At 38.8% G+C, this 13,519-nt stretch overlaps 1 protein-coding gene across 3 annotated transcripts in view; it reads right to left on the bottom strand.

The window, feature by feature from the left end:
* Positions 1–1,348: 1,348 nt before the first annotated feature.
* SLK (STE20 like kinase) overlaps positions 1,349–13,519 on the bottom strand; it is a 48,105-nt gene continuing 35,934 nt past the window's right edge. For 2 of the 3 annotated variants that reach the window (XM_086751894.1, XM_086751895.1), the window contains exons 13-19: positions 12,011–12,103; positions 8,620–8,749; positions 8,251–8,375; positions 7,093–7,281; positions 5,804–5,929; positions 4,109–4,222; positions 1,349–3,490 (exon numbers count right to left, since the gene is read on the bottom strand). In XM_086751894.1, coding sequence (XP_086608020.1) covers positions 3,344–3,490; positions 4,109–4,222; positions 5,804–5,929; positions 7,093–7,281; positions 8,251–8,375; positions 8,620–8,749; positions 12,011–12,103 — 924 coding nt within the window. In that variant the 3' untranslated portion in view covers positions 1,349–3,343. The remainder of the gene's footprint in view (positions 3,491–4,108; positions 4,223–5,803; positions 5,930–7,092; positions 7,282–8,250; positions 8,376–8,619; positions 8,750–12,010; positions 12,104–13,519) is intronic. The other variant, XM_086751896.1, reaches the window with a different exon arrangement.

Raw genomic sequence — 13,519 nt, 5'->3', positions numbered from 1 at the left:
TGAAAAGGGTATTAGCTTAAAACATTGTCTGAAAAAAAAGGATGCAGCTTGTAATGAACACCCAGATTTTAAAAGTGACGTGAAAAAAACAGTTTGCGTGAATGCCACTGGTCAGTATAGCGCGGTACTGCGTTTCCCCACAGCCAGTAACGTCTCCTCAGACAGCCCCATTCAGGTGAGATGTGGAATTTATTCAAGATGCAGAACCTCCTGATAAGAAGAGGGGCAGCAAGACCACCCGAGGCTTGGTTGGCCAAAGCTCTCCCTGGGCTACCAGCAGTGCTGCATTAGAGGACTACAAGATCCTGCAGACAGCTGAGTTCCAGTACCCATTAGGATGTGAGTAGAGCCACTGGCTCCTGTAGGTACAAGCCCCTGTCCCAGTGACTTAGCAGGTGCTGAAATTTGCTTTCAGAGCTCAGGAAGAAAAAATTACGAGGTCTGAATCTGTCAGAGGCTGTCGGCCTGCCGGCACATTTTTCTGTGAGAATCAGTTGTAAATACAAGAGGACAACCAATCTATTGCACTGCAACTCATGTATTTTATTGCCTTCGTTCCTTTTCTTGTGGACAGTATTTATGATGTAATAAAGCACAAAGGTGAGCAAACACCGATTTGTGGTCGTCTTTTGAAGGGCACGTGGGGAAAATGAGATCTGCCAAACACGCAGGAAGAAAGTACATTGTTTTGGCTAAGGAAAATGCACCTAATGGCCTTGGAGACAGAGCTCCTAACTTTTATGAAAGGGATGTGACATGTGGTAGTAGAGAGATTGGATTTTGTATCTCAGGAGATCTCTTCCAGCCCAATGTGAGACTAAATTAATTTGAATTGAATTTTCTGCCATTGATATAATATTGTACATCTCCTTCATGTTCTGCAATGCTTACAGCCAACTGTATCGGTCTAAGTGTACCCACGCTAGCTCCTCTTATCCCCCAGAAAAACTTACTTTCACACTTGATATCAATTCTCAGCACAGTTCAACAAGGCTGCAACTGCTCAACAGTGCTCGCACACCAGCCCCAACCGAGCACCTGCTACATTCGACCCCTCCCTCCATCGCAGAACTGGGTTAGTTGTACAATTCACAATGAGATCAGATTGCAGGGGCCTCTGTGAAAAGGATCTTCACATAAAAGATTTAGCAGGGGTAAACGGTATGCCGGTATACATTAGCAAGTTACCACTGAAACTGCCACAGATGTAAGGAGAAGATCAACGTTTCCCTCCGATGATCTACTGTGGATGCAGGCAGAGACAATCCAGAAGGGGAAATCTGCCTGCCCTGTCTCTCGCCCAGTAAGGCACTGGGCCTGCCTCGTACGAAATTACAGACAAGGTCTGTTAAGTACAGAGATGCAGATTATTTAATGTTAGTTTAGTAACAGTCAATTTATGATAGTGGAGCTTGAAAAGTAAAAGGCCTTCAAAAACATTTTTCACCCTACTGAAAAAAACAATTTAAAGAACTTTGCATTTAGCAACAGATAACATTCTAGAGATATGGTATGTGAATTTACAACAGTACACAATACACTTTTATATAATAAAATGCCAGAAATTAAGGCTAGCTATTAAAGTAATTATGCTATCAACAAGTTACAAAATTTAAATTAAAACATGCAGTTTCCTTTTTTTTTTTTTTACTGTGCTGTAAATTAAGTGTCTTCATTGAGAAGGTATCGGTTCAATGTCCAAGGATTTCAGCATCCAAGATTTCAACCACATCCGACTGAAGTCCTATGTTAATTTCTGAGTTCACTCACATGCATCAGAACTGTTCCCGAGACATGAACATCATGTAATGTTCACCAGTCGCACACGTAACGCAAGCTAGCCAAACAAAACACCTACAGGTGATACCCAAAGAGACGGGAAAGTCAGGCCTCAAATGAGAGAAAGCAAATATTATTTTACAAATTGAACTCCAGCATACCAAAGCACAGCTTACAACACTGTCTTGATATGACTCAAACTCTGACCACCAAAAAGAGCGCAGGAAGAGTGGCCTAATACAGTTGTATTTCCCAACCAGCTACATGAGAAACATTTCAGATTTTTTTCCACTGCAGATCAGTCAGGTAAATAACTTATTGTACATCTATCAACTTGAAAAATAAAACTGCCTATGTTAGTACGTGGCAACACAAAAGCAAAAACCCAGCTTCATAAAGTAGTTTGTCTATATCTTTAACTTAAATCTTTCTATAAAATAAAATGACTAAAATAAAAAAATCAGATCTAAACTTCTAATCAAAACAGACTTAAGCCATGGTTATTTACAAATACGACCATCCACCTCCAGCTTCTGACGGAGTGTAAATGAACAGACTTTGGTAAGAACAGAAAAATGGCTCTACCCATTCCGGTGCAGTCAGAGAAACCACGAGCACTTTGCACACTGCTTTCTAAAAAATACATTCTACAGTTTTTCAATTTGTAGAACTATCCACCTGTAATAGCTAAGGAAAATAATAAACTGTGCATTTTAAAGTTAGCATTTCTTTCACCTTTACATATTTTAGTGCAAAATATTTTAGGGTGAGGATTTACAACAAAAATGGCAGTAGCAGCAAGAAATCTTCCGTCTTGTACAGTAACAACAATGCTAAGGAGTTTTGTTTTTTTAAATGACAAAACACTATCCTGTTGCCAGGATTAGCATATCTAAGTGTTTCAGGCACTGTATTAATTAAACTAGCACCCCATTTCGTTATGGAACTAATGGACAAAATACGTAATGGAGATCAGCTCAGTTTAATTTATGCCAGAGGTTTCTTTTTAAAGAAGTTGCAAAGGCTTTTGCTTTTACCAATCGTGTTTAAACACAAGGGTTTATTTTTCAGATTATTGGTGTGTTCTGAGTAATTAGTTTCAGTCCTTGCTATGAAGACACTGCTCGACACTGTAACATTTTAAACCGCAGTTTCAGTTGTGGAATTCTCTCATGGAGAAAGTAGACACTTAAAAATACAGTAGCAGAACTAATATTACACCGTTTAAATGTTCACATGAGAAACCATTTTTTTTTGTGATCAGAAAGAGTATAATTAATATTTTAGGCTTAAAGTCAAAACCATAGATAACATACTTTTTGAGACTGAGATAAAAATCCCACTTATTCTTGAAACATCTGAAGGACATAGCATTACCATTATACACCAACACCTTTTTTCTTCTCTTCCATCCTGAGAAGTGAAGAAACTCATCATGACACTGATTGTCTCCACTGAAAACAAAAAGCGCTAGGTCCTCTGATGTACACTGCAGATTAAGTCAGGTTAGACAACAAGGATGGAGAATTCCAAATATGAAAAAAACCTACAGCAGTTCCCAGAGTTAGGACCCAGTGGAGTGAAGGCTGGGGATTGGATAGAATTTGGAAATCCGGCTTTGCGTTGAAGGGTTAAGGCATTCAGATTCTCCAGTCATTTTAAAAAAAACTTCCTGTTCCTGCAGTTTTCTGGCAAATTCTTCTTCCAGCGTCTAAAACCCAAATCACATTGGCACAGGATTACCAGGCAAAGTACAAGAAATCTATTATACTGGTGACATATCGTCTGACAGAACATTATAACTTCATGAATCATCACAAAAAAAAAAAAAAGATAGCAAAAAAATTTATGAAATTGCAAGACAATCTAATTGCTTCTCACAGCAATCTAAGAACATCATCTGCCTGTGGGATACTCTCTGAACTTGTGACAATCCACTACTTTCCACTTTAAAATAAAATATTAAAACCAAAAATAACCTCCACCACCCTCTGTTATTTAGCACTCAATTTTTCTAGTTACCTACTGGCTTCCAAAACACATTCCTAAAGTCAGTCTTACCTCCAGCTAAGAAGTTTTATATGCAAATATGCACACAAGCCCTGCAAGAGGGAACACAGTAAGAGGCTGGTAACATGCAAGCCTTCTTTGTTGTACATGCCCTTTGCTCAGCTTTTGCAGGGTTTTTTTGCATCTTTTATTATTCAGTGAGCTACAGCAGTTTTGTACAGTAGCTTGATTCTCCGCCTCTGTGATACTTTTCGTATTGTCTGTATTTGCTAGATCCAACTGTTGATTATTTTCTGATTCACGAACTGCTCCGATTTACCTTTTTTCTCGGTCTCAGTTTCTCCCTCCATTCCTTCAGTTCTTGGCTGTGCTCTTCATCTAGCTCTTTTAGCTTCTGAGTCTCATGCTCAACCAGTAGATGGCATTTTTCATTCTTAAAACAAGACAAAGGTAATCCTTATGTAAAACTAATTCAGATTAGGCAACTCAACATTTGTACAGTGACATATGTTGTCCTAATTCTTTTTAATTAGCTTATTCCGTGTAAATAGTGACGTGAATAATTACAAGATAAAAGTATGTTAGGAGGCTGCATTATCAAAAGCTGATCTTTCCATCAGAACCAGTTGAGGTAAGAAATACTTGTCAATCCAAATGTACTGCTGAGTGTCATTAAGGCAGCAGCTGACAGTGTTACTCCAAACTGTGCTTCACTACCTAATAATGCTTTTCAAGATCATACAGCATTTCTGCTTTGCTTTCTAAAGACAGTTTGTATAATTTATTAAAATCAATTACATGAAAAAGGAGGCTGGTTTTTGGCAATATTTCAGCTCTTGGTGCCAAGGAGCTAAGACTAACAAACGGGGCTCAGAGAGGAGAGAGATGTGCTTGCACAAGCAGCCTCAGAATCGCCCTATAAAAAGGAAAAGGATAATCAAACCACAAATCAGCTTCCCGTTCCTCTCAGTAAGGTGCACATGCAGCTGCCTAACTTTCAGAGGACTTTTGAAGCATGGTAAGAAAAAAAATTAAGTATTTGGCTACATCAAATACTTGATTTTTAAGAGCAGCTGGCAATGGCAGCCTCTAAACCCCATGTTCTTGTTTCTAGGGTTCCAGTCCCAACTGGATCTGATGCAGAGTGCAAAAACACAGGAACAAAAACGGCAAACACTTGGCTAGACCTGAGTGCAACTAGGGGTCAGTTTTTCTCGGTGAAGCTCAGAGTAGCTCTAATCTGCTCAATTTTACTTGAGCTGAAAGTCTCACAAGACTCCCACGGTACTTGGGGATTTACTGAGGCGTATTAGTGGCACAGTCAGGGACTGTTTTCGTAGGACGTAAGAAAGTGAATAGCGTAGAACTAGCTTCATTGGTCGTTGGAAGATTTCTCTACGCAAAGGTTATCAGCAGGTGATCGTTTAATGCTCTAAAACTCCCTGGTGCCCCTGAAACAGGGAAAAGCAGATTTAGTGGAAAAGGAGATCTAGTCTCTGGTATACAGCAGCAACTTTTACAAAATATAGACCAAAAGGGACAAAATAAAGTTCCTTATCGCAAGAAGAGAATTCCTTCTAAGTACCTTCCAGAAGCTAAAGTATGCACAGCAGCCTGCACTTTGTAAAAACCACCTCATTCCGTGTATTGCTACAAACGTCCTGTGGGTAATGCCTGGTGCTGCCTTCCTCTGTTCTGATTAACGACATTTCAGCAAAATCAGGTTAAAAGGAAATGTTGTCTACAGAAAATAGCACTGGGAACTTGACAGATATTCTAGAAGCGATCATCTGCTTCTGGTTCATGCTCTTCTTGCACATAAAATCATTTCTCATTAACTGATGTAAGCATGTGAATCTGGTTAAGCAGTATGCTGCACGCCTTTGAAAGCAAAGTTGAAAAAAACCCCACGCCAATCAGTAAAATGAAGGAAAAGGTATTTCTGCTTCGCTTGCATCTGTTATTAACCTGAGTCTTCCTACTGAATGTTCATTTAATGTCATCTATTTTTAACCTGTAACTGATGCAGTTCTCTGATGTTTGCTTCACACTGCAACTGAAGGTCCCGCATTTGGTTTTCGTGTTTCTGATGCTGAGCCAGTCTCTCATTCTTCTGTCTCTTTTCTTCTTGAATAGCAAACTAAAAAATAAAAAGATGGTTCACACTGTGCCTCTAGATACAAGTTCACATGAGTCAAAAACCCGTATGTAACAGAATGAACACATAACCGCATAACTGAAAAGAATGGTTTTAAAATATTTAAACAGTATTTTCTTTATTCTTTCTTTTTAAAAATTCTTACAAAGGGAATGCCCTCACAGTTTTATCTATCATCCAGTTTTTCTGCCTGCACTCTAATTTCTCCTTGGAACGTAGCACTTTTCACTTCCAGACTCCTGAAATTATCTCCCTCTGACGTCAAGTGACGCAGCAGCGTTGCTACAAGTCTCGGTTAAGGCTGGTGTTATACAGCTACAGGAAACTGTATTTTCCAGATTTTTCATCCTTCCAGTGCTCACCATTTGAAACCATGATTTAGAACTTTTGTGCGTCAGTACAAAGGAAAGCTCTAAACCTCCTCACAACATTCTCTTCTAAAGAATGAGTGAATATCTACAGTTTTAGTTCAAAAGCTCACAAAAATCAAATATTCTTAAAAATATTTCACAGAATCACAGAATGGTTGAGGTTGGAAGAGACCTGCGAAGATCAACCACCTTACTCAAAACAGGGGCAACTAGAGCAGGTTGCGCAGGACTGTGTCCAGTTGGGTTCCAAGTATTTCTCTGGGCAACCCGTTCCAGTATCTGACCATCCTCACACTAAAAGTGTTTTCTTACATTTAAATTGGATTTTCTGAATTTGACTGGTGCCCACTGCCTCTCAGCCTGTCACTGGGCGCCACTGAGAAGAGTTTGGCTCCCCCTTCTTTACTCCCTCCCGCTGGGTACTTACACATGTGGATAAGCTCCTCCCTTCTCTCCTCCAGGCTGAAGTGTCCCAAGTGTTCAGCCTCTCCTCCCATAACAAGACCCATCAGTCCCTCAGTCATCTTCAAGGCCCTCTGCAGGACTTGCTCCAGTAAATCCATGCCTGTCTTGTACTGGGGAGCCCAGGTCTGGACCCAGCACACCAGACGTGTCTCACCAGTGCAGCGGGGAAGGATGACTTCCTCTGACCTCATCCAGTGCATCAACCCAGTTCTGTACCATCTGTGAACTCGCTGAGAGTGCACTCTAGACCATCCTCACATTTACATCACATTAAGCATCTATACTATAAAAACTGGTTTTATTAATTACCTGCTTAATTTTTTCACGATCTTGGTCCGGAGAGGCTAATGAATTGATTCTTAAACTTTTCTTAAACATAGCCATTCGAGTCTTCGCTTCACTTCGCTGGATTTTCGGCAGTCTTGCTCTTTCCTGAGTTTGCTTGTTCTTTAACTCCTCGATAAGGCGTTGATTATATCTCTGCATTTGTTCTGTTTCCTAAAATGTTAACCATATGGAAATGTTACAAAGTAACTGTTACATTAGAATATTTGCATCTCATTTCGTGAATAAGCACGCTGTCTGAGTCAGCCTCTTTCAGTAGAAAACGGCCTCAGACCTAGTGATATCAATAAGGAGGGGGTCTTCCACTTACTCCAGAGAGCTCCGGACCACGCTCAACCCAGATGAAATTCTCTAACGCTCTAATGATTAGAAATACACATGTATTTTTCCAGTGGTTGTTCAATTCCTGAATTGCATGTTTAAAAGTCTGTGTTATTCAAAGGCAGAATCTTTTGTGGAACTGAACTTCCACCACTGCAGTTGGGAAGGGTCAGTTTGTTGCAAAAGCTTGTGAAACCAACAGCCGTGATGAGGATAAACCAGACCATACAGAAACAAGCCTTCAGTGGAGGCTGCCTGTGCAAGGAGATCCTGTAATATCTCTCTTTTGGATTTACATTTTCAACAATTGAACTATTCTGTTCAGTGCATTCTAGAAAAAACAAAATGCTTTGTGGAAAATTAAGTGTTGTCTTCTGGGCTTTTATTGGATTTATAAAGAGATAGTTGTCAGCTACTTGCCCAAAAGCTAATCCAGTTCATTCTGCTCATTTAATTCCAGGACAATTTACTAATGAGTAGACTTATTTAAACGTAAGCCAAAGCTGTTTTTGGTGTATAAGCAAAATATGGTATTTTTAAAAGAAAAAGGTTGATATTGTGGTTGGGTTTTTCTTTTTAAGAATCAAAAGAGAAAAATATGAGCACTTATACTTCAACATACTCCTGAGTTATTAAAAGAAAACGATTAAGATTTTTTTATCTTGACAGAACACATACAGCTTCAAAATACCTGTGTGGGTCTTGTCTCTGCAAGTAAACACCTATCAGTAGAGATCATAAGACTACTTGATAAAAACCCACATATTAGAACACACAAAAAGTGTCAAGGTCAACACTAGCCTTTTCATGCCTCTTAAGCAGCTGGTGTCTCTGCATGAAGTACTGATCTTTCAGCTGCTGTTTGAGAAGCTGATGTTTCTCTTGTAGATGCCGCTCTTCCAGCTCCCAGATAGCAGCTTCACGAGCTGGAAAAAAGAGGAAGGCTGGTTCAGAAAGTACAACACAATACTTTCTAACCTACCTGCTGGTGTATGTTTAGAAGCAGCCTACAAGTGCATTTTAAGGACAATGCTATTCCATAGCAAATGTGTTTATTGCAGTTCTAGATTAGTCACAATGGTCTTTGATTTCATAAATTTAAGATAGAGTACTGTTTTATTAAAATAGAACACAAATGTCTTTCTAAAGCGAGAATCTGGTGCTGGATACCTCTCATGAGCTGCTGTTTGTTGTTGAGGCAATCTCGTTCAATAGTGGCTAGTTCTGTCTTCTGCTGCTGAATAATTTTCTTCAGAGACGCATCCAGTTCTTGTTGCTGCTTCTGCAAAAATTCCTGCTCCTGGTAAACACCAACAGAAGTAAATTAAATTGTGTTCTTCTCATGACATTACATTTTAATGAAACTCCCAGTTCTCTCAGCATTAGCTACATAAGAAAACAAATACATCTACGAAAATTCAAGTTAATATGCCTCTTAAAATTACGCATCTCTTGTATTTTCTAGATAAAGAGTAGGTACAAGTATATTTAATGTTTAAATAATACCTGCAGAGATATAAGACCAAAGGCAACAAACTAGCCAGCAATCTGCAATTCATTCCATCTCTTGTCTCTCCTCAAAACAAGATGCAGGTTCAAAGCTAGCAAAGACAAGTACTCAATATAAAATTGATCTCATCATATGAAAGGTTGATTATTCATGGATGTAAGAAAACAAAAGTATGTATGGTTATTTTGCTTTGGATTATTAGTTCAAGTCTATTTATTTACACAGCTGAGTTTCAGATTTGTGTCTCAATCTCGAGTGGTTTATCTTGTCAAGAACACAAAGATACTGAGACTGGGAGTTCTGCAGGACTGCTATGAAGACACCCAATGGCTTTTGCAGGAACTGCATTCTGCAGGACTTGTCACACCAGAGCTGAGCTGGCTCCTCGCAAAGCGATTTGCCACCTGCCTGATGCAGTCCCCGTATCACCTGCATCTTCCCGTTACCCAGAGTGAATCACTCTGTTGCACCACATCATGAAAAGCAGGCAGCATTAAGAACCCCCCCTCCCATGCCCCAAGACTATACTGTTGCCTTTCTTCTTTGCAACTATCAAAAAAAAAAAAAAAAGCATCTACAAGCATGCAAGCATGCACACACGCACTCCTTAAGAACAAGAAATTAAAGCAGATGTTTCTACCATGATATAAAGATCAAAAGGAAGGATGATGGCAGTGTCCTACCAGAGCCAAAGTGGGCAGCCGAAGCATTTGCTGTTATAGGTAACAAAGCAAGGTTAAAGATGGTCTGTTGGAAGGCAGATGGGATGAGGCAGGAGAACACTACTCAGCTACAGCTGACCAGTGGAAAGGTCTCCTGAGCTATGTATCTTTATTTTTTTACTGAACCTATGCTACTTGCAAAAAGAGTTGTCAGCAACATATGGAATTAAATGTTTATTAAAAGTACTTTTTATCACGACCAGGAGAATCCTGGTTTGCATCTTCACAGAAAGTTATTAATAGCTAAGGCTTTCATCTCTCCCAGCGGACAGCAGAGTTACACTTAGACAGGTAACAGAAAACCAGAGGTGGAATAAGCTGGTGAAAAGTTCCAACAGTGGCAGAACTGAGGGTACAAAAAAGACTGGAAGGCCACGTCTGTAAATTAAGTCAGACACATCTAATCAAATATATGGACTGCTGAAAAATGCTATTCTGTTTCCCTTTCTAGATGAAAAGGATAAGAAAACTACAAGTTTATTACTCTGAGGGTGCAGACACAGAATTAACAGTGTTTAATTTACCAGAAATTTTTTTATTTGGAGGGAATGGAGGGAAAGCTGTTCTAGTGCAGTCATGGTCAAAAAGCCATTATGCTTGAGCTTTACTCAATTATCATTGCTGCTCTCTCTACATGGTAAATCTTAAGAAGTTTTAGAATTGCTAGCACTGTAAAACAAACCAAGCAATCTCAGAAAACACTCAGGCCTTTCCACTTCCCAAATCTACTCAAGTATCACATACAGTAAAGGTCACAGAGTTTACCAAATAACATGTTGGATGGTTAAAAGGTACACAGTGCAAGGCAGTCCACCTTTTAAAAATTACCACTTGGTTTTGTCCAATAACTATCTTAAAATAAACTCAGATATCTTAAAATACATGGCTTCACTGCACACACAGCACAGAAATCACACATTGTTTCTCACATGTGCTGAACAAATCACGAACACCAGAGAACAGTATTATATTGCATTTGTGTGAAACTTCAGTGTCTTGCCCAGAGTTAATAACTACTGTAATACTGATCTTTTCACTAAGAATAGTGCATAATTACATAAATTTGCACTAGCTAGCTTGGAGACAGCAGTGACATTGATCAGCACATATGAGCCGAAAAGAGAAAACACACATCTGGAAAATTAGGGAAATAAAACTTTTGTTGTTTTACATTTTAAGACTTACATCCTGCATTTGTGCGTTGAAAAGTGTGCATGAAGACAACTGAAAAGACTGAATCATAACCTGAGCAACACCCTGTGGGACACAATGTACTTCCTATGTCAGAATATAATCAAACATATTTCTATTCTTTAAAAAAAAGAAGAAATGAGATCTGCTCTTTGTTAGGAATATACATGTAAAATGTCAAGGCTAATCACACACAAGCAGTCACTGACAGAAGTTCTAGATCTACTGAAACTAAACACCTGCACCTCGTCTAGTATTTATTCCAAGTAAGGATATTCCATCTTTAAAAGTGTCTCTTTCACATCTTTTACATCAACACTTTGAAACAAGCAAGGGAAACAAACTAAGTCACTACAAACATTTTTTGAGTTTTAATTGTTTCCTTAAAAAGTCCAGAGATATGTATCCTTGGTATGGGGAGAACACTGCAACTCAATCATATTCTATCCTGGAAAATCCCCTCTTGAATTAAACATATAAACAAATGAAATTGCTATTATTTTCTACTAGGTAACTCACAAACATTTAGCTTTTAAGTTACTCATTCCAAACTTGCTCTGTTGTGGTGCAAACTCACTCTGTACAAGCTGTGGCCATCAAAAAGCCAGTATTTTTCTAAAACACTAGCTGGGTCATATCAAACCAGCAAGTCTGAAGGCGTGAAATTATAGATGATGTCTTGCAAAGTTTTCATACACCTACACGTTGACATTCAAATAACTTCATTTCACCTGATCTGTTCTGCTTCTGTGATCAAGATGACTCATGCTCACGTTACACACATTTTCCTCCCCTGCGCTTATATTGCTCAACTTACTTCTGACTGTAACCTTTATAATTTGATGGACCTACGGGGTACTTACCACTCATAAAACATAAACTTGCTGTAGAAAAATACCATTCTTTTTCGGTATAAAATGTTACACTTACAGTACAAACCTGGAAACCGCTGTCCCTACATTTCTACACAGTATACTCTATGGGATGTGATATGGGAGTACTTGAAGAAAGAGAGCAGTACGTAAGGTTAGTTTGAGTTAAGTTCCATATTCACTCAACAACAACAAGAAGTGAAATCATCAAGCCGTGTGAATACTGCTGCCTTTGTATTTTAGTAGCTTGAAGCTGCCGTTGTTACCTGAGCATGCTGGCTTTGTGCAAGCTCCTCTTTCTTGCGTTTCATGAGCTCTTTTCTCAGCTCTTTTGGTGCTTTCTCCACTTCATTTAAAACCTACAGTGTATATAAGCATGCAGAAGGTGGCAAAAAGAACACTTTTTCTCCACAGCAAGCATTACTGTGAACATAGGACATGCAGGTCAAGCACTAGAGGTACTGGGAAGCGTGCATTACTTCAGTGGCAGGGATGTTAGCTTAGTGAAAAGAGCTTAATGGAAAGAGAAGGAACAATAGGTGCTTTATGTATGCCAGCGCAGCGCAGAAAGGAGGTAGAGGCCAGCCTCTTTTTGCATGCAAATGCTGCCCAGTGCTCTCAGAAATGGCCGTCTCTTGCTTGCGGTTTCATGCAGCAGCTAGAATAGTCAATAATCAAGAAAATCACCACCTGCAAAAGCGGTATTTTCTTGAAGCACTATGGCAAAAGGACTACAAAGTATGTTTTGTTTACCTCATGGAAGTTTAAAATAACTTCCACTGAAAACCAGCTATTTCTGATGCTGGCTCAAACATGAATTTTTAAGATGCCGTTATAGTGTCTCCAACCATAAATGACATCTACACGTTATATCTTTAAAATAATCGTACAAGCAAATAAAATATTAATTGGTTGTGTTTGGTTCTGAAGAATTTAAAAGCAAAACTCACCAATAACTAAGTGTGTTTTCAAGAAACTTTTCATGACACTTATGGTGGAACGGAACGTGTTTCAGTTCAAGGTGAATTAAGACTAGATTAGTGGAAAGATTCTAAATATAACCTGGCTAAATCTATTGATCTGTTAATTTGCTGATGTGTTTTATTTATTTTTAAGAATTAGAAAAATGTAACATTGCACACTCCTATAAAGCATGGGTAGTTTTAGAGCACCAGCTGCATTTTCCTTCAAAGTGTAAATCGCCTTCTTAAGTTTTAAATACAAAACTATGCACTCAGAAACAAATGCCTGTTTGTTTAATAGTGGAAGCATCATCAGAAAACAGAGTCCAAACCACCACATGCTATTCCTGTTTCCATGAAAAGAACTGCTTCTAGCTCAGAGCAATACATAAAATTCTTCCCGCTTTCCCATGTAGGACCCAATCACCAGTAAATAGAGAGAGACTCAAAAATGCAAGAGGTACCGCAAAAGAAGAAAAATTGTTATTTACATATGAGCATATGGTTCAAACTCAATACAACTTATATTTTTAATGCACTTCTGTACTACAGGATCATTCTATGCAGAAGCACCAACAATATAGATTTCTAAAGAAATTTCTGTGCGTCTAGTAACTGTTAGAGCATACACTAGAGCCACTTATACACAACTAAGCACTACACAATTGGTCTGAAAATGAAATAAAACAGCTTTTAAGATGCAAAATCCATATGGAAACATTTCTCCTTCTCTTACTGTAATGAAAGTAAATAAATAGCATAAGGTGTCAATGTCAAATGTCACTCACTTGGCCTTAACTGTGTGACATGTAT

This window comes from Chlamydotis macqueenii, chromosome 7, assembly GCF_036417535.1.
Source record: "Chlamydotis macqueenii isolate bChlMac1 chromosome 7, bChlMac1.mat, whole genome shotgun sequence".
NCBI lineage: Eukaryota > Metazoa > Chordata > Aves > Otidiformes > Otididae > Chlamydotis > Chlamydotis macqueenii.
This window is presented reverse-complemented; position numbering and strand designations above follow the sequence as displayed.